Raw genomic sequence first — 24,938 nt, 5'->3', positions numbered from 1 at the left:
TTAGAAATATGAACTGTGACTTCTTACTCACCCCCTTGCAAGAGACCAAGAGGACCATTTGAGATCCCTCCCCTCTCCCATTCTATTGGAGGCATCTTGGGAAGGGAGGATGGCCACAGAACTGAGTGGCTTTAGAAAGACAAGAGTGAAGGTGCTACCCAGATCAGACAGGCTATTAGGTGGCTGGGGGTGGGGCATTGTGAGGGGCTTTTAGGAGTGCATAAAGCAGCTGGTGAGCTGGGTGAAGATGCGGCATAAGAGAGCAGAACAGAAACGGTAGACAGAGTGCAGATAAAACATGAGTCCCAGAGGGCCCTCACCAGCTGGATCCCAGGCAATCAGGAGCCTGGGATTGGAGACCCCACCCCTGCCGTGACATCACAGGGGAGTGGGGTGGAGACGAACAAAAAGGGGTCCCCCGCCCTGGCCTTGGACTCTTGGCAGCCTAGAGTGTCAAGAGCAGAGAGAGCCCAAGCACTGGGCTAGGGTTGCCTGACTAAAAGGAAGAGGCTTCCCATTCCACAAGCCCTTCTAAGCTGCCCCTCCAGGACTCCTTGATCCCTGTCTCCCTCCCTGAAGGCCTCTCCCTCCTGAGGCCACCCGTGGGTCCCTCTGAGCAGCCCCTGAGCACTCTTTCAGTATGAACTGCATATCGGATTTCTTCACCTATGAGACCACCAAATCTGTGGTTGTGAAGAGCTGGACCATTGGGATCATCAACCGGGCAGTTCAGCTTCTGATCATCTCCTACTTTGTGGGGTGAGTCTGTGGTCCTTCAGGTCCCGGGAGGGGAGGGCTCTCCGGCATCCTGACTCCCTCCTCCCCTCCGTATTGCTGGCCAGCTTCCTAAGCTTCTCCTCTCTTGAGGAAACAGTCTTTTTGGTGGAATCGTGTCCCAAGGACTGGCCTCCGCCGCTCCCATCAACGATCTGGTCCCTAGAGGAGTTCTTTTGCCCAGGAAATCCCCCCCGTAGTTGGAGAGTGGTCCCTAGGCACATACCCCAAGGGCAGTCCTTGCCCCGGCACTGCTCCCCACGGGGACAGGTCCCAGGAGACCATCTCCCTTCTCCCTTCTCTCATTGCCACCCCAACCAGAGAACAGACCGGCTCCCAAACCCACATCTTTCCATTCACCTCAGTCAACTCTTGAGGGTCTCAAAAAGACAAGGAGGACAGAAGGGGACAGAAGGCACTGAGACAAGGGAGATGGCGACAGGTTGATTGCAGGGTGGGAAGAAGAGCAGCCAGGGGAGGGAGGGGAGAACTGGACCAGCTTTAGAATGAGGCATCCCCTCCTGGCACGGGGGTGGGAGAGAAGGGGGAAAGCCGGGAAGCCCTTGCTCTTGGAGGGTCGACAGAAGAGGGAGATCTTCTCCTTGGGAGGAAGAGAGAAACAGGTGCCAACAACGCTCAAAGGAAGGGTTGTTGAGGAGAAAAGGGGCTTTTTTGAACATGGTGTAGCGTCTCTCCTCACAAAGTCGAAAATACTCCCCTTTGTCAGAAAGCGTAAATTCCCTCCTCCTCCCTGACTTTGTACCCTTATCGCCCATCCTGGGAGATGCTTAACAGCCAGCGATGTCCAAACACCCCTCTTGGCCTCCACCTCTTTGAGGCACCCCCCACACACATACACACACATACACACAGACACATGGACACACGCAGACATATGCATTCACACACACAGACATATACTCACACAGACACACACAGAGAGACACACCCACACACATACACATGGACACACAGAGACATGCACATTCACACACAGAGACACACACATGCACAAAGAGCCACAGCACACATGAGAACCGGGGAAGAAACACAGGTTCTCTCCCCCTCACCGTCACGCACTGGTGGGCACCAGGAAATACAGGCTGCAACCCCAAGGGTTTTCCGTCCTGGTGTGCAGGTCTCTAGTTCCCACTGTTCTTTGAGACAATGGGTCTGTGTGTGTCAGACAGCAAGCCACTGACAGCTGTCATGAGTTAACTCAAGCAACTCAAAGGAGGCATCGGGTGTGCATGCAGCCTGGGGCAGCACGCGGGGGGCCGCCGCGCCTGGAGGTCGCAGCAGTGCCTGAGGACGTGCACGGGAAGATGGGCAGTCATGGGCGTAGGGATTTTGGTCCTGTGCACTTGGTGAGGGCCAGTAATCTTTGGTCGTGCAGATGTTGTAGACGAGGCTGTCCATCCAGTGCTGCTCATGGGGACATTAGAGAAAGGACTCAAGCTTTGGGGAGGATTGAGTGGCCTTGACGTTCCCTTCCAAGTTCGGGGTTTTGTGAGATGTTTGCAAATGTTTCCTGTCCGCATCTCTGGAGCCTGGCTCAAAGTTGGTTCCTAAAGGCTCATGTTCACGTGCACGTGTGATGCTGTGATTGTTTACACGTAGCCACAGATGTTTGTCCAGATGAGTGCCAAAAGCCGCCTCAGCACATTCGCGGCCTGGTCCAGCTCTGTTGGCTCCAGGCAGGAGATGGATGGAGGGTGGGTAGAGACAGCTGGCTCCTGGACCAGCCTGCTCAGCGCCCCGCTGCCCTTGTCTGTCCCTCATCGCGATCCAGTCTGATGCTCCAGCCCTTGGTGCTGGAGCCTGGCCTGTTGGAGCCAGCGCGAGATGGCGTCTCGGTATCCTACCCCATCCATCTTCCAGCCTGACAGCTCCCCCTGGAGCAGCTGCTTCCATTTACATCAGTGCACTCCGCAGCCCAGCCCCCGGCCGGAGCCCCATCTCTGAGCCCATGCGCCATTAGGACTCCCTGAATCCATTGGCATTAATTTAGCAAGAAGTGATTGAGCAAGAAGTGATTGCACCTGCAATACCAGGCATTGTGCACCAAGGGTAGAACAGTGGGCAAGAGCAGACAGGGTCTTCACCTTCATGGAGCATACAGTGCTAGGGGTAGACATTAGTCAAATAATCTCTGAAAACAAATGTAAAATTTCAACTGAGGTTCAGGGTTCAAAGAAGAGGCACGCAGTGCTAGGACAGCAGCTCGTATGGGAGTATTTGACCTGGTCACGGAGCTAAGGAAGGTTTCCTGTAGATGTGGCATTTACGCCAAGGTCTGAAGGATGAATAAGAGCAGCCCAGGGAAGGGACAGTGCAAGGCAGAGAAACCCAGTTCTGCAAAGGGAAAGGGCCTGGCTCACGGTGAGAATAAAAGAACGTGCCTACAGCTGGAGTGGAGGGAGCGAGGGGAAGGTGTTGTAAGGTGGGGGCAGGATCCCAGGTGGACGCCAGCCCTCGGCAGAGGAATGGATGGGGAAGCACTGAAGTGTTTGTGTGTGTGTGTGTGAGAGAGAGGGGGGGAGAGAGAGAGAAAGAGAGAGAGATTGAGAGAGACAGACATGATGAGATCTGAGTTGGGAAGGCTGCTTTGTCTCACATGCCAAGGGATTGGAATAGGTAGGGATACATGCAGGAAAATGTGTGAACAGGTGGCCAGTCCTATGGAGAGAGAATACTGTGTCTTGTGCTCAATAGAATTTGGAAGGACTTTTAATGCTGTGATATTAATGCCTAACTAATACTTGAGTATCTTCTATAGCATGCCTCTCGGGTAGACCAGATGCACAACCTTACCTAGGATGTGTGTAATATGGGCCAACCATTTCTCTCGTGCCCCCAGAGCAACACACCAGACCCCTGCCTCTAGCCTCATCTGCCTGTCTGTTGTTGACACCACTTCATCTGGTGTTTCTCCCATTGTCTTTCCTGGGCCCAGGTGGTAAGACAGCCTCTTCTGTGGGGTGGGACTTCCTAAGAGCCAGTCTCTTTTCTGGATCCTGTGAGGATCTGAGGAGGAAATAGAAGATCCCTGGGCCCTGAGTCCCCAGGACACTGGCATGTGCATGGCCTTAGGATGTTTTCCTCAAACGAGTGGGAAGTCCTGGCCCTTTGACGCTCTACCCACGGGAAGGACCTGTGGTGGCAGACGGTGCCTCTGACCCCATCGCAGCCCCGGGCTCCCTGTCCTGTTCCTCCCCCTGCATCGCCCAAGCCACACACTCACTGTGTGCACAATACGCAAAACTGCGAAAACAAGGAGCTGCTCCTGTGTAAAGAAAAGGCTGGAATTTGACCTTCTAGCCCCTCATCCCCTCTCCTCAGCCCAAGGTAGCACCCCAAGGCACCTCGTCAGCACACGAGGTGACAACGTGGTGGGAAGAACTGTTGGAACCCCATCTTACAGGCTTAGAGAGAGGAGTGGCGTTCCTTCTTGCCTCCCTTCTCCCCTCACCGCAGCCCCGTGACCGGGAGATCAAGGGACAGGGAGCACTGGGTTAGAAGCATCACTCTGACACCAACCCCCACTAGTAGCGGGGCCTGGACGGGTCACTGCACGTCTCTAAGTCTCAGTCGCTGTATCTGGAAAATGGGCTTAGGGATGCCCCTCCCCAGAGTTATGGCAAGGCAGAGTGACGCGTCGCTGCCTCGCCTGAGACGGGTGGCTCAGCAGTAGATGGTCCCTATCATTGTTGCGTAGATGCGCCCTCACGCCTCCCCCTTCCCCCCTGCCCAGTTCACACCTTCCTCAGAGACCCCGTCCTCCCAGCACACACCACACACCCTCCTCACGCCCACTCCCTGGCCTCCTCCCTGACTCCCTGGGGCTGGACAGGCGAGCGCTGGGACGCTGCTCTGGACTCCTTCCTGCACACCCCACCTGCCAAGGAGCTGCCACACGCCTTCCGCTCTATAAATAATAAACCAGGAACATGAGAAAAAATAAGTTAGAGCAGCAGAGGCAATGCCAAGAACTGAAGGCTCAGTCCTGCCCCATCGCCTCAGCCCTGGCCTCTGGGGACAGACTCAGCCTCTCCATTCTGGAAATGAAGCGTCCCCTTTCGTCGAGCTGCCCTGATGACGTCCTCAAGCCCCGCAGGGCTACTAAATTCTTCCACTTGTTATTTAACTCAGAGGGAGAATTCTGGTGTGGCCTCTCCTCCCCACCAGGCACAAGAGGGAGCCCTGAAGAAGGAGGGGGAGGACAGAGATTGGTTAATTGCTCCTCCAAGCCCATGGCCCTTCCTCCTGAGACACTCCGAAGCTAGGCGGTGCTTTTCCTGGTGACAGGCAGGAACCAGCGGGACACGGACCAGGACCCAGTTCAGGGGGCCAGCTGTGGCTGGGCCCCCACCTGGGATACAGCTAGAGGCCCTGTAGTGAGGAGAGCGTGAGCAGTCTGCCCAGTTTGGAACCCACCCGCCAGCTTGGCAAGTCTGCACACCACTCTGTGCCTCAGTTTCTTTATTGTGGCACAATGATCATAACAAAGCTGTGTCACTGGGCTGTGGTAAAGAGTCAATGAATCCTTCACACATACAGCCCTTGGAGTGCAGAGTTGATTATATGGTAATAATAATCTGAGCTCTGCTTCTCCTCTGCAAATGTTCCTGGACTTTAAAGATGGGGGGTGAGGGGCAGCTCAGGACACCATTTTATTAAGTCAGTGCTCGGAGCTGTCTCCATCCTGTGGCCAGGCACAGGTTCTGGAGGGTGTGTTGTGGCTGTGACATCCACTCAGGTGAGTGTACAGTAGTGACAGCACCGTTCTCAGCTGGGAGCAGAGCTGGGGCCAGAGACCTCCCTGCCTCTGCTCCTCGGGGCCCAAGGCCATGAGCTAAGAATGCCCATTCAGGTAGCTTTCTGTATCAGGGCTACTCCCTTCTCTTCTGCTGGGACAGAAGACAGCAGGTGAGATTTCTGTGTGAGCCACGCTTCCTTAAAAGACCTTGATGAACACCCCGCCCCCCTTTCCTTCCAGAAGAAACAAAAGAAGGAAAGAAAAGTGCCAAGGCAGTACAGCTCATGGCTCCTTGGACTTCCACAGATGCCGTGTTCATAAGAGCATTTTACAAGCCTGCAAATAGCTGTTAATGGGGCATTAATTAGGAGGTGGCCTGCTGGAAGGCTGAAACAATAAAACAGGTGACAGGTTGGGAGCCATCTGCCAGTGCTGGCTGGGGCTCCACCCGTCCTCTCCTACACAAGAACGCGTGGGAGTCACACACGAGGGAGGCCCTGGTGTGGGGTAACTCTGACCCCTCTCACTGAAGACTGAGCAAGGAGCCACTGGAAATGTCAGCCTGTATTCAAGTGAACATGGTGGGCAGGTGCCCATCCCACCAATGACTGACCCTCAGCGTAGTCCAGGAGCTGCTCTCCCAGCTTCCAACATTGGGGGACCCCATAAGGCCATCCCACCCAACCTCCCCCTGGAAAGTGGGCGTCAGGCTTCTTCTTGAGACCTCCCAGGCCGGTGGTGCTCATCGCCACCCACAGCCCACGAAAGCTCCTGAGCTTGAAGTCCCCCTTGTAAAGTCCACCTCGTAAACCCCCTCCTTGTAAAGTCCTCGGCCAGCCTACGTGTTGCCCTCAGAAGCCCCCCAGCTGCCAGCTTTGTCTTCTTTGCCATATACCATCTCCAGTTCCTCCCACCCATCCTCATCTGATGGGGTCCGCAACCTTGGTCCACCCTGGTCAGCATGCAGAAAATGGTCCCAACCCAGCGTTCCCAAAAGCACGCTCCCGGGCTCCGCAAGACATCGCCGGTGTCTCTGCAAAGCTGAGAGTCTGCAGCATTTTCCAAGCACATCTGCTGAGGTTTTCTCATCTGTACAATGGGCATAGTATCAGCATCTGCCTCCCGTGCGCTGTTGGGGACAAAGGGGACTGCACTGCCTGCTGGAAGCATGACAGTGAGGCCACGAGGGCTGTGATGAGTGTTTCTACTGGGAAGGCGGGCACCTCAGAGAAATGCAGAGGGAAGAGTTGTCGGCAGGCCCTTCTTGCATCTGTGGGAGGCTGCAAGAGTCTCGGGAGACAGATAGGGATGGGAGAAGGGAAGAGTCCCTCCCTGATCCCAGGGGTCCCTTAATGGCTGGGAGCCGCAGGAAGAAGCTAGTACAGGTAAATGTCCACCAGGTGGCAGCACAACCCAAGAAATAAGATTAAGGCCCTCCTTCGCAGCCCAACTCCATCTACCTGCCAGGTAAAGGCTCAGCCGCAGCCCTCCCTTCCTCCTCCATCCTTGTGACGCAATGCTTGCACAGGTGGAGACTCTGTCAGGTGCCCAGTTCCTGAGCATCGTCATTGACTTGTTTATTGAACACATACTATGTGCAGACACTTAGGATACAGCTATGGGCAAGGCCTGGGATGCAGAGTCCCTGCCGTTTCTGCCTGGATTCCTTCCAGAGAGGCGGCCTCATCAGCAGCAGGAATAGATACGTTCTCAGGGGAGTGATAGCGCCCTCAAAGGGTGAACATTGGTTCCTGAAGAATAAAACTATCTCACTCTTTTGTGTGTCAAGCACAAATATATGTACAATACATAAACTGGTGTGCGTTGCATTAAAATTCCATGAGGGGGGCATGATTAAGGGAAAAAAGTCTAAAAATGCTCCTTAAGCAAGAAATGGGGCCGGGGGGAGAGATGGAGACAGTAGTCTAAGCCAAGCCAGGGCTCACTGTGAGCTCCCACACCTGCAGCATGGGCCTCCCCACAGGAAGGCGACCCCTCCCAGCCTCTGTCTCACGGGCCCACGCCCTTCTCTCTTGCTCTCCATCCCTGCTCCCCTGCCCAGGTGGGTTTTCTTACATGAGAAGGCATACCAGGTGCGGGACACAGCCATCGAGTCCTCCGTGGTAACCAAGGTGAAGGGCTTTGGACGCTATGCCAACAGAGTCATGGATGTGTCTGATTATGTGACCCCACCCCAGGTATGGCCCCCCTATGCCAGGTCACTAGGTAGATGCCCAAACCCTGGGAAGGTTGGAGGAGTGCGTGCCGATGGGATTCCCGAACCAGATTCTGTGGCGTCGCCCTTCCCCAGCAGCTTGGGGCGGGGGTGGGGGTGGCCGGCCCTCCTGGAGTGCGGCGAGAGGCATCCTCTCTTGTTCTGCTACGACATGTCCGTAATCAAGGACGACACAGAGGGAGCCTCAGGGGCCAGGTGGGTAGCTCTAAGAACCTGGTTTGGACCCCACGCCTGCCCTCCATTAGCCCTGTGACCTTGGCCCAATCTCTCAGCCGGAGCCTCAGCTTCCTCGTGTGTCAAGTGGGGATAAAGTAGTCCCCGCCTCCCAGATGGGCACTGTCATGTTTCCTTCTCTCCATTCTTCTCCCAAGGGCACCTCTGTCTTTGTCATCATCACCAAGATGATTGTCACTGAAAACCAGATGCAAGGATTCTGCCCAGAGGTGAGGGGAGGGAGTTGGATGAAGCAGGTCCAGGAGGAAAACGTGGGAGGGGCTGTGGCTGCCAGGAGGTGGGTGTAAGCACAGGTTCAAGGTCCTGCCTTGGAGCCGCGCCCCAGGACCGACCTCCCCGCTCCAGAGTCCACCGGCTGTGGGGAGGCAGTGGGTGCCAAGGGGCTCACCCAGGGCTGGCCCAGTGTCCTTCACCCACCTGTGGACCTGTGTCCCTGTGTCCCTGCAGAGCGAGGACAAGTACCGCTGCGTATCGGACAGCCAGTGCGGGCCTGAGCACTTTCCGGGTGGGGGTGAGTGGAGCCCCTTCCCCACCTCCTTAAAAACCCCCGAAGAGGTATTGGGACCCCCCAGGGGAGTTCCGAGTGCAAGGATGGGAGTGACAGACAGCTGTGCTATGACGTGGCAGGTGACATCAAGGAGGTACTATGGGAGGCAGAGGAGGGAGAAAGGTTGGTTCCAAATGGCTTCCTAGAGGCAGTGACAGTTGAGACGGGCCCTGAAAGATGGGTAGAACTTGGCAGGATAGGGAGGCTTTAAAAGGGACGTTCTAAGCAAGAGGAACAGAGTCAGCAAAGGCTCCGAGGCAAGAAAGAGCATGCGGTGACTGTGGAGCACAGGGACCCTGTAAGAGGAAGATTGTCACCTCCCTTTGGCTTGGCCCCGGGCTGGGAGGAGGGGAGGAGAAAGCCTCTGCAGGGGTAATGTGACCCCAGTGGACCTCCCTTGCGTGGCCTGGCCTTTCCCTCCACTTGCAGGATCCCTATGTGTGTGTATGTTTTAGGGGCATCTCTTATGAGGAGGGTTGGGGTGGGGGAAGGACTCGGCAATGGGCCAGACAAGCACACAGCACCGTGTCCCCTCCCTCCCAGGGATCCTCACCGGCCGCTGCGTGAATTACAGTTCTGTGCTCCGGACCTGTGAGATCCAGGGCTGGTGCCCCGCTGAGGTGGACACGGTGGAAATGTAAGGGCCTGACCAGACGGGAAGAAAGCCACTGCCCACCCCCCACCCCCCGCTCTCTTTCTCCACTGTGTGGAGCTCGGTGTCTCTGAGCTGCCGGGGCTTTGTGGGCACCCTCACCTCGCCAGTGTCCACCTGGGGTGGGCAGTGGCCTCGGTATAGCATCTTCCCCAGCTCACCTGACCTGCCACCGTCCTGTCCCTCTGACCCCCAGACCCAGAGAGGCCATGCCCCCATGCCCAATGGGATGCGTCCACCAGGAAGGGCGGCCCCCGGAGTGAAAGCTCCCCTGTTCCCCTTCCTCTTCCTTCCGTGCTCACCCACAGGCCTGTCATGATGGAAGCCGAGAACTTCACTATTTTCATCAAGAACAGCATCCGGTTCCCCCTCTTCGACTTTGAGAAGTGAGTCCTCCTCCCGAAAGCCAAGAGGCGGTGCACCCAGCCCGTGCTGCCCTCTCGTTTTCAGAGGACAGGAGATGCCTGTTCACCCCGGCTCATCCCACCTTCTCCCCGTCTCCCTGGGCTCCTGTCCTGATCTCCCGGCCAGCCCCGACCACCGAGTATTCGGTGGACACTGAGGCCAGCTTCTCTGCCAGCGTCCACCCCTCCCCAACACCCAGCAGCCCCAACCTGAGAGCTGAGGGACAATTGACCTGAACACTGGTGATGCAGAGGGGGGAGAGCGGGTGGTAGGAGCTACAAGAATGATGCAGGGACAGGGGTGAGGGAGACCGGGAGTGTCCAAGAGCTCAGGTCTCAGACGCCCCGCCCCCACCCCCCCCAAAGCAGAAGGGCCCTGAGGCTCCGGAAGGCTGGAGAAAACCTTGGGCAGGTCTGTCTCCGCCCTCACCCTGGGCCTCACCTCTCTCCTCTCTTCCTCCCCCCACCCACCTCCGGCCCCCCAGGGGAAACCTGCTTCCCAATTTGACAGCTGCTGACATGAAGACCTGCCGCTTCCACCCGGACAAAGCCCCCTTCTGCCCCATCTTGCGTGTAGGGGATGTGGTCAAGTTTGCGGGGCAGGATTTTGCCAAACTGGCCAGCACGGTAAGGACCTAGGCGCTCTTCCAGGAGCTTGGGGGGGACCCTTCAGCGAGCAGAGGGGCTGCTGGGGGAGCGCGCGGCAGGGAGACAGCGCCACCTGGTGGGAGCACCCCAGGCCGGCCAGTGGCTCGGCCCCTGAGCCCTTCCCACCCAGCCACCCACCGGTCCTGACTGGTCTCACTTCCCTCACCCTTCCCCCCACGCCTCGTTCCCCATTCCCATCTTCACACTTCACCTGCAGATAGAGAGGCCTTGGCCCTCTGAAAAGTGGTTCTGTAGCCACTTTCTCCCGTGTGCTAGGTAAGGGACTGACGATACCGCAGGCAGGGCTTAGAGGCTTGAGGGCTCTCGTCCTCAGCTACAGTACTTTTGTACTAAGCAACGTGTGACGACAAATCACTTTTCTTTCTCCCGCCATGCATCCCCCACCAAGAAAATGCAAAGAAATCAGGCGTCCTTTTGTCACACCCTCCACCCTGCCCACAGACGAGGACGGGGATTTGGAGGGCGGGGGCGGAGGCGGGGGTGCTGCGGCGGGGAAGCGCTCCAACCGGGCCCCTTTCTCCAGGGCGGAGTTCTGGGCATTAAGATCGGCTGGGTGTGCGACTTGGACAAGGCCTGGGACCAGTGCATCCCCAAGTACTCCTTCACGCGGCTGGACAGTGTTTCTGAGAAGAGCAGCGTCTCCCCAGGCTACAACTTCAGGTAATCCCGGGACGCAGGGGAAGGAGGCAAGGGCTGTCCTAAAGGACGACGCTTGAAGCAACAATGCGTATTAGGGAGAAAAGGTCCCACGTTCCCCCCGGCGCGTTTCTGCTCAAAATTAGGAAGGGCTTTCCAACCATAGCCTCTGAGAGAGGGACCGGCCTTCCTGGGAGGTGACGGCTCCCGCCGCAGGGAGGGGCCGTGCCGAGGGTCGTGCTCCGGACGGCCACGCCCTCCTGAAATGCTGGGCTCTGGGGTTCTGGGCCCGCTTTTCGCTCCGGCTCTACAGCTGTGACGTGCCTAAGTCGCTCCGGGACAGCCCTGTTCCTTCTTCTGTGCCTGCGGTTCCTATGGGCTCTCGTGCCAAAAAGCAGGGGCAATAGCTGGTATCATCTTGCAAGATGGAAATTTTGTATTTCTGTCCAGAACCAGGAAATTTCACTGGAGTCACAAACAACAGTTACAATGATCATTAGTTCCTCAGTGCCTTTCCAAACTATCTTAGAGCTCAAACCAGTCTTTAATAGCATCTAATTGATATTCCCAATGGCCTTGGGACACAAGGGAGCCCCTCACTCCCCCTTCCACTGTGAAGAAAAGGAAAGGAGCCAGCTTGAGCTATTTGGAACCAGCTGGAAGCCCTCAAGCAAGCCCTTGACCTTGTCCCCTCCTAATTTCCCCATCCAAGAAAGGGCCGGAGTGTCATTATTATCTTGAGGATCCTATCAGCCAATCTCTGAAAAGCATTAGCTCTCTGTTCTGTTTTGCCCTTAGTTTTTGAAGATCCTGACGTTTCTGGCAGAACCCTAAGGACACAGTGTTATGTACTGAACAGGCTAATTGGCTAAATAAACAGCAATCAGAAAAAGACCTGTATAACAATATATTTCAGTTATATGTTTAAAGAATTGCTAGTCAGGTTTTCATTGTTGTAGTGGTATTTGTCAATATAATGACATACACAAGCAAAAAAAAAAATTATTTCACCTTTTTTTTAACCTTCCTTTGTAGATTCAAAAATAACTATCCACCCCATTGAGCTTTATGTTTAATAGTTTAAAATATGCATGTATAATCTCTGGAAAAAAGAAGTTTTTAAAAAATTGAAAGTGCTTTCATAATCAACTCCAAACTTTAAAAAATCATAGGAAACAACACATATTTTAAAGTAGTTTAAAAATACTGTTTGGCTCCCTGGCAGAAATTGGTATATTTATTCAGTCGGGTACATCATACTGAAATCAATACAAAGGATTTTGTATGGTAGCTTAAAATAGGAACATATTAATAAAATTCTCATGATCTAAAATGCAAGTTTTCATCTTCATAACTTCCCTCCGGCCATGGGGAATTCTTCAATCCTCCAAATCACTTACTTGGCAGGAAAGCTTATGAAAATATAACTATTAGGAAGACCTCGACTAGCGGTGTCACACGGTTTTAGAACGATGCCTTTCATTTAACAAAGAACTGGATGGGAGCTCTCTATCTCCAATTTAGGGTGCTGTGGCACACGCATGCACGCCTTGCCTCGGCACCGCTGCCCGTGCAGCGGGCCTGGTCCTAAGTACGTTGGCTTGTCTTTGGGGAGCCAGTTCAGAGGGGCTCCTGTGAGCATACTTCCCCCTGGGCCTAAGGAAATGACCTGAGAGGTGTGGGCCCCACCTAACTGACCCCCTCACCAAAGATCTCCAGGCCAGAATATGAGGGGGCAAGGCCGCCCAGTTTCATCCTTGTGGTTTCAGAGACTTCCCAGAGGAATGGCACTGTGTAGGGGAGTATCCAGGGGTCTTGGCAAGCAGAGGGCTCTGCCCCAGCTCCCTAAACTCCCTCCCTGGATGCCCAGCCACCCACCTGCATGCCGCCTTCCAGCTCCTGACACCGCACAGACGCCCAAGGCTCAGCTAAGAGCCCGCAGGAGCCGCCTTTCCGAATTCTGGGATGAGAGAAAAGGGGCCTCAGCCCGGGTCAGCGAGGGCGGAGCCGGTGATGGGCACAATGTATGCTGCTCCTGAGCGCCCCACAGGCTCCCTGTCGGCAGGCGCGATCCTGGGCGCCCCGTGTGCAAAGTGCCTTGAGTGCTTTGGTTCCCTGTTCTTTACCCGCAGCCCCCACTCCCACCCTGCAAGGCAGGTGCTACCACCCCCCCCCGCCCCGCCCCCGCTTCACAAGGGAGAAAACCGAGGCTTGCAGACTTTAACGAGTTTTCCAAGGTCACGGAGCCAGCAAGCACGGGAGCCTGGATGCAGGTGTGTTTTCTGGGACAGTCTCTACCCCAGCCAGGAAGGGTGGGGACACTGGCACTTGTTAATCCTCAGATAAACCTGCCTCTGTGCTTGAGACTTTGGTCCCCAACGAAGAAGCTGACGACCAGGGAGGCTAACCAGCTAGCAGCCCTTCAGTGCCCTGTGCCTAGGCTGAGCCTTGGCCCCCCAAAGAAATCCATTCACCCTTGGCAGAGGCCAGGATTTTCAGCGTCCTGCGGTTCCCCACCCTTTGCTCTGGAGGGAGTGGAATCATTCCGCCCAGATTCAGCCGCGTTTTAATATGCAAACTCAGACATCCAGAGGCGGCTAGAGATTTGCATTTCCATCGCTAATGACTTCTGCAGCCCCTTTCCAACCTCCCCCGCCCCACCACCATTTTTCCAGGCTCTGATTTCCAGGCTTTGCCTGCAGAATCAGAGATTTAGCGAATCTATCGTTGTGGAGGATCCCTTGGAGACACCTAGAGGAAAGCGGTCATTCTACAGATGAGGAAGTAGAAACTTCAAAGCGGGGTTGACGTCTGTCCTAGAGTAGCCTTAGAGGTCATTTGCTCCCAACTCCTGCATCCATCTCTCTGCAACGCAGCCCTAGACAAGGGGCTACTTCACAAGGTGGCCTGTTTGTCATTGGACGGGCTGTGATTATTGTAAAGGTGACCTTGTATTGAGCCAAAACGTGTCTCCCTTCAACCCCCACCCAAAGCACCTGGTGCTGTCCCTCTAAACTAGTCTTTGTCTGCGTGATCTGAAGGTTTCTGTCTGTCCCTACCTACCTAAAACCTGGCGGAAAGATTTTATTTTACTTCTAAGTCTGTTCTGCATGGCTAAAGACTCTAGGGGACACTTTACCTTTTTTTGTTTTCTTCAAACGTGGCATTTTTATAAAGTCTCTTTCCAAGTACCTTGAGAGTGTGCAGTTGGCGCGTTTGTCTGGATCAGTAATGGACAAAGTGCAGCATCCCTAAAAACAAGAGCTGGCGAGCGTCCCAGGTCAATGGTGCGAGGGTGCAGGCAGCCTGGTGGCAGGGTTCCTGCGTTGCAGGTGGACCCTCGGTTCACCAGAGCAGGGTTTTAACCAGAGCACGACTTTCCCCAGAGCTGGGAACAGTCTCTGTGGTGAGTACTGAGGGTGAGTGTATGAGTGAGGGCGTGTGTCTGTGGGTGAGTGTGAGTGTGTGTGGGTGAGGGTGGAAGCGGGGGTATGAGTCTCTGCGTGACTGTGCATGTCCGCTGTGGGAGCCAGCACGTGCGTGTGCGTGAGAGTGTCAGGGAATTGATGTGGCGTGTGTGAGCGTATCGGCAGAAAGGGTACAAAGACAAATTAAAAATACTGTACCAGTCAGGGTCCCAGCAGGAAACAGATGGCACATGCAAACTGGGTAATTTGAGGAGAGTTTAATAAAGGGACTGCTTCTGAAGTGTGGGCAGGGTGCAGGGATACCAGGAAGGATCATGCAGGCCAATAACTGGATGCTGGTGGCTGCCGGGTCTGAAGGGGCAAGGGCAGGAGGCAGTTCCTGGAACCCAGAGACAGAGATAGGACAGGTCAGTCCCATCAGCAGCCAGAAGCCAGGCTCCTGCTGAGACCATCCAGGGCAGGGCGAGGAAGGAAGTGGCGGGCGTTGGTGTCCAGTACCAGCCCCGACAACTTTCATTCCTGAAATCACAGGCTCGCATTCACTTCTGGAGGTCTCTAACTCTGCTACCCACTCCCTCCCACCCACCCCCCACAAAAGCGTGCACCATTGATTGCCCAAGAAAAAAGCGCCCATTCATCGCCAGGAGCTATGTTGCCCGCAATTTCTTTTTTTAAAGGATGCTTTATTTCTACAAACAAGATATAAATACCTCCTCAGAGTAGCAACTCCAAGAAAAACAGACAGATACAGAGTAACGACATGGAAACTCCCTTGGCTTCTGTCTGCTCCTTTGCAGGAAATTAGTATCCAATTAGTATCCCAGGCCTTGTAGTCAGTTTCCTTCTCTGCATTTATATTTATGTGGCAAAAAAACTTTCAAGACTTTGAAGACCTTTGAAAGCCTATCCCTGGATCTCTGATTAAGAGCCGCTAGAGCCCTTTCACACCTACTTTGACAGGATTGACAGCTCACAGCTGACCCCATCCCCAGCCCGCAGTAGGCTGAGAAAGACTTTGAGACTTGCCCGCGATTGCACAGCCTAATTAAGAGGAACATCAGGACTCAGACCCAGGGACCTGATCTATAGCGATTGCTTCTAGCAAACCTCCCACCATCACATAAGTTGCAAAATAAGAAAAGAAATGTATACATATAAAGGAAGCTCCAGGAGATGAACCCCGTAACAACCACTGGGATGACAGCGAGAGAGAAGCAAAATGGTGCCCTGAGCAATGTCTGATTCTTGTTACTCCTGAGCGCTCTTAAGACAGCTTTGCTCCTAAAAGGCAACGTGGTTTTGGATTTCCTCCCTCAGTGCCTGGGACAGAAAACGCTGTTCAGCTGCTAAATGTTCCTCGTGCTGTAGGTGTTGGTGGTGAGCGCTGCGCGTTGGAAATGTACCCACAGCCGCTTTCGCAAGGCTCTGAGATTTGGCAGCTGAGCTGCTTCCATGCGGAAATGTGCAGATCAGCGAGATCTGAGGCCAATTGACAGAGACGGAATCGAAGTGCGCCCTTGGCTTTAATCATCCCTTCCGCAATCTGGGTTTTTCCCCACCCAAGAGCCATGGGGTATGTGTTAAAAGCAGGCGTCTCCATCCTCACCCCAGAAGCACTCGAAGGCCCTCTTTCACGGGGCCTGTTTGCTTGAATTCTGCATGGTGAGAGGCGCTGAGAGCGATTCTGAATTTATACAGCCCCTTATCATTTTTATGGCTACTGAATCCTTGCAACAACCAACAGCCCTGGTAGGAAATATCGACTAACACTCACTGAGCACTTGCCAGCGAGCCAGGGACTTAGCAAATGCTCTTTGTGGGTTCTCTTTCTCATCAAGTGAAGGGAGAATTTTATAGCCGAAGGTGAAAGCTCAGAGGCTTCCTGTCTGTGCCCAAGGCCACAGAGCAAACGCTGCTAGAGCTGAAACCGCACCCTGGCCGTCTGCTCCAGAGCCTATGCTTACAACCACAGCATCCTGGCAGGACCAGTGTGGGTCCTCGCTGCTGTACAGATGAGGAAACTGAGGCCCAAAAGTGTACCCCCTGGAGCAGACAGCCTGTAACCTGGCTGTCAGGTACAGCTGCTAGCTCTGCTTCCACCTATCTTTCCCTGCTTCCTTAAAGATAAATTAGTAGTAATATGTTTTTTAAAAAACGATCAAGAACAAACCACTTTTGAAATGTCTGTCTCTGAGGCTGACTAGACTCCTAGAATGCAAGTAAATAAATACGGCTCGGGGCCCTTCTCTAACCAGCGACTCCCGGCTTGCTCAGGGAAGCTGCCCAGCCCCCATGCCAGCGTCTGCCAGACGATATTTTCCTATCAGTATAAAATCAACTGTAAAAGTATATTTCGGCTAGCAGAATCATTTCCCACCAGGCAGAAAGCTTTGCTGAGAACACCACCTCCTTCACTTGGAAACTCAAATTCCAGGCCCAAGTTTTCCCTTGCAGGTCCAACCCAAATCCCTCAAGAGTGTTGCTGTTTTCCCTGCTGCTGTAACAGTTATGTGTCCCTGCTTTAGGAGGGAATTTCCACCACTCTATGGGATCGTTTCTAAACAGATGTCTGAGAGCTTCCAAGGGATTTGTGCATCGTGATAAAAACCCTTCTCCATTCAGCAAACGTTTAAGGCTGCCACCTGCTGCAAATGTCAGCTCAGCGGGGAGATGCGTTTCTAGCAGTGGGAGCTACCCAACCCTGAAATTGGGCTGCTCCTACAGGTAGTGAGTTCCCCATCACTGGAGGTAATCAGGCAGTGGCAGGAAACCTCTTGTGGCTAATGTGAGGAGGACTGTGAGTTTCTCTCCCAATGCAGACGTGAACGAGACCAGTCACTATGACCGAGGAAGTTTTAACCTAGGGCAAATGATAAACCTGAACCTGAATAACAAATGTTTATATGAAAAAAAAATTATGCCGGGGGAAACCAAGAATAATTCAGATGAAGCCAACATAAAGCAGGGAACGCCCAGGCTGTGAGTCTGGGGACCTGTGGGCTGTGGTTCAGGCCTTGACACAAGTGCTCAGTATGATTTTGAGCAAGTCTCATCCCTTCCACAGGCCTCAGTTTCCTCCTCCGTAAAATTGCCTGACTAAGGGTGATAATCTCCAAGACCCCTTCAGGCTCTAAAAGTCTGAGTCCATGGCAAGGGCTTTTGAAAGGCAGGCTGCTGAGGCAGGGGCTGTTATTTATAGACTAGACCAGCGCACTGCAGGGAGCCTCAGCGCTGCCCTGCGGAGGCACCTCTGACGAGCGATTTATTATGCTAATTGACGTTTGTACTTACTCGTGCTTTATCTACTGCTGCTCTGGCAGCACACATGCACCCCACACACAACCTTTCTCCCATACTCGAGAGTGTCTTGGCACCGTCAGGCCTGAGAATAGTTCAGTTCAGTCCCGTGTTAGGGGTGTCCTCTCTGGTCACAGCTCAGGTGTCCCAGGGAGGGGCCTCGTGGGAAGCACTCCCAGCTGCGCATAGTGAAGACAGGCGCACACCGTGGGGCTGAGTCACCGGGGCCTACGCAAGGGGGCGCCCTTACCACCTCTGGCCCCCTAGCCAGCGGAAGGAACGGGAGCCTGGCTGAGAGCTGAGTCCCTAACAGGAGAAGCAGCCACGGAGGGACACAGCTGCAGGCACTAGCACGGGGAGGCAGCGAGCAGGGGCCGCAATAAATGCCCCACCACTCCTTTGCTGCTCTGGTCCCCATCCTGTGGACCAACCCCCCCCCTCCCCCGCGGAAACCAGAGGCGTCGGCCTGCCGCACAGTGGAAAGTAGCCAGCACACCGAAATCACCCCTTTCTTCAAATGTCTGGGCCCAGATGGCCCTCCCAACCCTGGCAGCCCCACCTCCCCCAGGCTCCCACCCCCACCTTCTACGCTCAGGGCCTGCAGGTGCCGGGCTCCACCCTCCCTTCTGGTGGTTCGGGCAGGATCGCAGTCACACCTGCTCAGGTGTTTCCACAAGCTCCTGCTTCAGAAGCTCCCTCCCCTAACCCTCTGCAGAGAAGCCGCAGCGGGTGGGCAGAGGCTTGGATCCGGGAGACCAGTCCAGATCCCAGCTGTGCCTCCTCCCGCCTATCAAGCCTGACCGGGGTGCCTGACCTTCCCCGGATAATACGCTCAAAGCTCTGTGTGGGCACCTCGCTCAGCCTTCTCATCTGGCCGCACACCGAGCCCCCTCGACAGCGAGTGCCGTCACCCCCACTTCATATGTGGGGAAACTGAGATGCAGGGAGGTAAAGTAATTTGCTCTGGGTTATGTAAAGGAATTCAAGTGGCACAACCAGGATTCAAGCCCAGAACGGGCTGATTTCAAACTCCTAAGCCACCGGCTCCCCCAGAGAGTTGTTGGGGGCCCAAATGAAACAATGGCTGTGGACGCCTCTAGCATAGCGCTTAGCAGGAGTAAGGGTTCCACGTACAAATGTCCCTGCTTCTTCCCCACTTCCCCTCCCCGAGGCTGGGCTCCCACGGTGGGAACCAATAACACCTACTTTCCCATGCAGCCAGCTGCCAGATCCAGATGTTTTCTGTTTGGGAGAGAAACAGCTGTTGTTACCACTGTAGACTAGCTCCATCTGAAGAACGGAGCGAATTTGGAGAAGCCAGAGTCAGGAGGGAGGAAACCAGGAGGACAACATTGCTAAACTCAGTCTGGGAGATGCCAGGAATCTCTGAAAACTCAGTCACCCCTCCGGCAAGCACGCACTGCACCGGGCCCCTGGCAAAGAGAGGCAGCGGGAGCTGGCTGGCAGTCAAAAGTCCAGATTACCAACCGAAGTCTGGTGTGGGGAGGACTCGGACCCAGCAGAGACAGAAAAGGTAGCCAAGAGGGATCTCCCAGCCTCAGCGCTGGGAAACGGGCCCTCTGGAGAAAAAGAAAACAAAATCCGGGTTTGTGGTGTTTGCCCATTTCTGTGGTGTAACTACTCGACCGTGGACAGTTTCAAGCTGCAAGTGTGAAACCAGTGCCCGTGGAATCGGGGAGAGACACACACAGGTGGGCTCTGCCCGCCGAGGTGGGGCTGGCCAGACACTGCCGCTTCCATGGGTCTCGGTCCTCCCAGGACACTGTCCGCTTCCTCAGAAACGCCTGCACTTCCCCTGAGAGGGCCTGCTGCTCCCTCAGCCAGGAAAGCTGTCCCCACCTCTGGCTTCCTGCCCTGGAATTCCCCAACCCCCAAGCCTTGGCTTCAGTGTCACATCACAGCAAGGCCTCGGTGGCCTGGCAGCCTAGGTCACATGTCTTCCTTGACTGTGCCCTCAGAATGGCGCGCCTCTCCTTCCCAGCCCTGAAGTCCAATGGTAGCTACTTACGGGATGGTGCGATTAATATTTCTCTCCCTCTCATGAGAGCAGAGCTTGCTGGGGTAGCGGCAGCGCCTGGCCCAGTGTCTGGCAGACAGTAGCTGTGCTCTAAATATTTGTTAAATCTTGAAAGAATGAGAAGTCCCTGAGCAGGGCCCAGACGAGTCAATAGGAGTTTGCAAGTAGAAGAGCTGGGGAGGGGAACAGCACAGGCAAAGGCCGCCCAGAGACTGTGTCGGGGAGGTGTGTGCAGGTACAGGGAGCCCCCCCTCCCCCACCCCTCCCCCACCCCGCTTGGCTGGCACGGGAGGGGCATGGCAGCGAGGGCGTTCTGCAAACGGAAGGAGGGCTGGACCGGCTTGGGAGGGGCCTCGTGGTGCAAGGCAAGGTGTGGCGTGGCCGTGTCATTGTCATCCACCTTGTTTGCCACCTGAGAAAACCAAGGCTGGAAAGGTGGGAATCGGAGTGTGTGGGAGAAATCGGGGCCAGGCAGGTGGAGCTCAGCCTTTCCCCTTTTCAGATGAGGATGCTGGAGGTCCTTCTCCTCACACTTCATGGCTCTCCTATCTCTCCTGTCCTGCTCCCGGCCAGTGTCTGCAGTGGTAGACCCACCCTGCAAATGCTATAGAACCAAGAGAAGGCAGCCATGACCTCACAGAAATCAGGCAGCAAAAAGACCCATCTGAAACGCTGGCTTAGGGTCTGGGCTATGGAACTGGACTGCCTGAGGCTGAATCCCAGCTCCGCTTGCTTGACTGTAGGTTTCGTGACCTTAGATGGGTTGCCTTTCTGGTCCTGTTGGCTCCTCTGTCGAATGGGAACTCTGAGCTCCTTGAGGTGCTGTATTCAATGAGTTACGACGTGTAAAGCACTTAGCACAATGCCAGGTGCGCAGTAAGCACTCGGTATAAGTTGTCTGCTATTATTGTTAATGCTCTTACCTGTAGGAGGCAGGAGGTGTGATGGTTAAGGAAAATGTAGATATTGTTAGCTCACTTTATCTTGATCTTATGACAAGAAAGAACAGACATGCTTTAAATGCTTACTATGTCTTGCTTTAATTGCTCTGTCTGGACACTCGCTTATCTGGTCCTTCTTACTCTCGCCTCTCGGTTGAGATAAAAAGCTCAGAGAGGTTGAGCGACTGGCATGGGGTCAAAAGCCAGTTAAGACAGCGGTAGGACCACAGTCAGATCTTCTAGAACTTCCTCAGAGGGTTTATTCCTAGGAGTGTAGCATCATTGAAATTCTCCCTCTCTCTCCCTCTTTCATCTTGAATGACTCTCCAGATTTAATTCACTTTTTAACTCAGGCTTCCTGGCTATAAAATTACAGGAGTTTGTAACAGGGTAAATAGTGCTAACTGCTGTAATAAACAACCCCCATCGCAGTGGCTAACACACAGATTTGCTTCTTGTTCCTGGCACAGTGCACTGTGGGTCCGCGGGGTTGGGGTGCTCCACGCAGCCGTCAGGGATCTGGACTCCTGCCACCTGTTGGCTTGGCCGCACTTACGGCCCTGAGCTCTTCCCTGGCTCTGGAGCAACTGGCCCTGAGGAAAGGGAGGGCAGAGAAGGGTCACTGCTCTGACATCCCTCAGCCCAGGGGTCACAGACCACACATCCCTTCACAATCCACGGGCAAGAACTAGTCATGGGGCCCCTGCTGGGTGCAAGGGGGTCTGGGAAACTTGGCCCAGCTGCATGCCAAGAAGGGAGACCGGGCCACCAAGCCTGTCTCCGCCATGGGGGTGGGCCCCTTGGACCGCCCTAGAGTGCACAAGTCAGGACTTCTAGGTCCTTTTGTCTGCAGCCTGTCCCCTCCCTTTCCCACCGCTCAAGGCTCCTTCTCCCTCCCATCCAACAGAGAACCAAGCCCTGCCAAGCCTCCCTTGAGGGTGGGTGGTGGGTGAGATAATGATCTTATCATGCTTATTGCCTCTTGGAAGGCAGGTTCTGGAGAAGCACCAAGTCGCTTTGGCTTTTTTTCCCTGTTCCCTTCACATTCCTTCGGAAGATAAATTTAGCCAGCCTTCGCTTTGCAAGGCAGCACCCGCCCCGGATGCCAACTTCTTGTTCTCCTGGTCAATGTCGGAGCATTTATCAGGGCTGCCACCTCTGGCCAGGAACGCAGGCTTCAGGGAAGCGGTCCGGCCTCTGGCCTGCGACTCACCCGCCCGCCGCAGCCCAATGCCCACGGGCAGCCGCTGCCCCGACTCCACGGAGGGAGACTCACCCCTCCAGGCCTGAATTCTCCAGGGTGGGAGGCCGAGCCCAGAAAGCAGCAGGGCCTTGAGGTCTGGCACCAGGCTCCCCGCTTCCTTCGTGGCTGCCCCACGCACTCAGGGACAGGACGGTGCAGGGTTAGGAGCAAGGACTTTGGTGCCACCAGTGTGGCTCGGAACCCCAGCTCGGACCAGTTACTCCCCATCTGTCTCCTGACCTGTCAGGTGGGTCACCGGTGTCTTCTCCCTGACACTCCCTGCGCCGCCGAGACGCGCTCCCGCAGAGATTTGCCCATTCCTGGTGCTCTGTGCAGGGTGGTGGGGAAACGCGGGTGCCCCCACACGCAGCCTCAGGCCAACCTGGAAGCCGGGCGAGGGCTTCCTGGAGGCTTCCGCCTGTTTCAGATGCTGCTTTTGCAAATTCCTTTAAAATCTCCTCGGAGAATCATGTTCTTGGACCTTCTTATCTTTCTAGAAATGCCTTTGTTTCTGGGGTCCAACCTTCTCTCCTGCTGGTGCACCTTGAATTTAGGCCATTTGGCCTTGGCCTGTGACGCTCGCTGCTGCCACGCCCCAGGCCGGAACGGACCATAGCCATGAAGATGGGAGTTTTTTTTTTTAAGATTTTATTTATTTATTTATGTTTAGAGAGGGGAGGGAAAAAGAGAGAGAGAAACATCAATGTGTGTTTGCCTCGCGCATGCCCTCAACTGGGGACCTGGCCCACAACCCAGGCCTGTGCCCTGCCTGGGAATGGGAGTCAAACGGGGCGCCCTTCAGTTCGCAGGCCGGTGCTCAATCCACTGAGCCACACCAGCCAGGGTTCATGAGGGTAGCATTTAGGCCCTGTCCTCCAAGGCTTTGCTTCTTAGGATTAGGTAGTTGGTGAGCGGCAGAGCTGGGCTTTGAACCCAAGCAGGCTGAGAAGCCCAGGGGGAGCGGGGCACCCGCAGTGAGCCGGGCCTTGGGATGCTCAAACAAAGAAGACTGGAGAACTGTGGAGTCCAGACTGACTCCAACTTCCACACACATAGGAGTTATTGAAGGAAATTATAAAAAAGGCAGAGACCTAGGCCCCACTCACAGGGATGCTCTTCCATGGGGCCAGGGCGGAACCCGGGAATCTGCCTTTTAACAAGCCCCCAAGATGATACCTATGCAGGGGGCCGGCTAACCACACGGTGCAGCTGGTGTCCCACCAAACCATCCGTGAGCGTTGTGGGTGAAGCGACGGTCATAGCCTGCAGGGGACCCCGCAGACCAGGCAGGAGCCCACCGTGGGACCCCGCTTTGCCTCTGACCTGCAGGTTTGCCAAGTACTATAAGCTGGAGAACGGCAGCGAGTACCGCACGCTCCTGAAGGCTTTCGGCATCCGCTTTGACGTGCTGGTGTACGGGAATGTGAGTCCTTGAGCTGGTCAGGTGGGTGGGCAGGAGGACACGCAGACCAGCTTTGGGCCCACAGGAGGTTCCTGGGGCGGGGGGCAGGGGCCAGCCGCCCGCCAGCTCTGAGACCATCCGCTGGTCTCACCGCCAGTCGCCACACTTGCACCATGGATGCGGTGGGGCCTGCTGCCTGCTGCTCCGCGTTCTCTCTGCCTGGGGGTCCAGGTTCAACCTCTGGCCTCACCCCTGCCCTGCTGCTGGACTCTCTGCCCACTCTCCTTGGTCTTTGCACGTACAGGCCGGCAAGTTCAACATCATCCCCACCATCATCAGCTCCGTGGCAGCCTTCACCTCCGTGGGAGTGGTGAGTTCAGCCCCTCCAGGTTCTGCCAGGCAGCCAGTCAGGGTGCGGCCCCGGCTGGCAGGGGTGGGCGGGGAACGGCCCAGGTAAGCCCAGGTGGTGACTCAGGCAAGCCCCGCTGCAGCCGAGAAGGAAAAGCCGAGCCTCTCGCCAGGTGCTTCAGTCTCCTCCGCCAGCCCGCTGCCGGTCGGCCCTGGTGGGAACGCCTGCAGCCAGGGAGAGCTCGGGGCCTCTGCAGCAGCCCACCCCTCTGCAGGAGGGCGGGCGGGCACAAGCTTCCTGACCCTCGCCAGGAAGGAGGGGGAGGAGACACGAAGAGCCTTGACAAGGACCAGTCCTGCTCCCAGGGACTTCCAGCCCCTCGGTCCCTCTGCTCCTTCCACCAAGTCCTCTCCCTGCATTTTGTTCTGGGGTCACCCCAGGCACTGAGGGGGCGGGTTGCGAAGACACTCCACAAAGCCCTGGACATTTTCCTGAGAGGAAACCTCAGGCAGGTGTCCCTGGAGGACGGTGGCCACCCCTGCCCTGCTGTGTGCCTCGGGCGGGCCCTGCCCGCTGTTGGGGCAGCTCAGGGCCTGCCCTCCCTCTCCTCCGCCTCCAGGGGACTGTCCTCTGTGACATCATCCTGCTCAACTTCCTCAAGGGGGCCGACCAGTACAAAGCCAAGAAGTTTGAGGAGGTGAGTGGGGGCGCACGAGAGGCAGAGGGACAAGGCAGGGACTGGCAGCGGCTCCCCTTCCGGCGGCTTCTGAAGGGAAGCTCATTGGGTCTCAGTGCACAGGGGGGGTCCAGACAAGAGGGAGTTTGGTCAAGAGTGGGCTCTGTGAGGATCACGGGGGCTCTGTGGGTCGCCGCTGCCACCGTCCCCATCCACTGCTCATCCCCTCTCCATACCTGGCCAGGACAAATCCTGCCCTCGGGTGGCTCTGGTTTCTGTCTGCCCTTGAGGAGCAGGGGTGGAGTCTGGGGTCACACAGACTTGGGTAGCTCCCCAAAGACCCAAAGGCCCCAAAGCTGTGAGCCCACTGCTGAGCCTGTCCAGTGGGGCCCTGCCCGCGGTCGGAGCAGAACCGTGCCAGCCTTCCTCCTGCAGGTGACCGGGACGACGCTGAAGGTCACTGCCTCGGCCAACCCAGTGTACCCCAGTGACCAGACGCCGGAGGAGAAGCAGTCCACAGACTCGGGGGCCTACTCCATCGGCCACTAGGGCCTCAGCCCCAGGCCCCACACTCACCACTGGGCTCCAGGGCCCCCAACAGGAAACCCCCAGGCAAGGGGGGATGGGAGAGGGGGGCTCTCATTTCTGCAGCT

The 24,938-nt window shown here is 55.7% G+C and overlaps 1 protein-coding gene across 1 annotated transcript; it reads left to right on the top strand.

The window, feature by feature from the left end:
- Positions 1 to 640: 640 nt before the first annotated feature.
- On the top strand, positions 641 to 24,834 carry P2RX3 (purinergic receptor P2X 3). Its single transcript, XM_054563605.1, has 12 exons — positions 641 to 759; positions 7,596 to 7,731; positions 8,141 to 8,212; positions 8,451 to 8,514; positions 9,094 to 9,187; positions 9,511 to 9,588; positions 10,092 to 10,233; positions 10,799 to 10,935; positions 23,188 to 23,281; positions 23,565 to 23,630; positions 24,229 to 24,306; positions 24,721 to 24,834. The coding sequence occupies exons 1-12, from the start codon at positions 641 to 643 to the stop codon at positions 24,832 to 24,834; spliced, it is 1,194 nt and encodes a 397-aa protein (XP_054419580.1).
- The last annotated feature ends 104 nt before the right edge of the window (positions 24,835 to 24,938 follow it).

Source organism: Pteronotus mesoamericanus, unplaced genomic scaffold (genome assembly GCF_021234165.1).
Source record: "Pteronotus mesoamericanus isolate MK-2021 breed Mesoamerican mustached bat unplaced genomic scaffold, CSHL_Meso_final scaffold_83, whole genome shotgun sequence".
In the NCBI taxonomy this organism is placed as follows: Eukaryota; Metazoa; Chordata; class Mammalia; order Chiroptera; family Mormoopidae; genus Pteronotus; species Pteronotus mesoamericanus.
This window is presented reverse-complemented; position numbering and strand designations above follow the sequence as displayed.

Coding starts and splice junctions, on each gene's coding strand:
- P2RX3 (XM_054563605.1), top strand. CDS start 641: ATGAACTGCATATCGGATTTCTTCACCTATGAGACCACCAAATCTGTG. Junction 10,234..10,798: donor TTGCCAAACTGGCCAGCACG/GTAAGGACCTAG, acceptor CCCTTTCTCCAG/GGCGGAGTTCTGGGCATTAA. Junction 24,307..24,720: donor AAGCCAAGAAGTTTGAGGAG/GTGAGTGGGGGC, acceptor TTCCTCCTGCAG/GTGACCGGGACGACGCTGAA.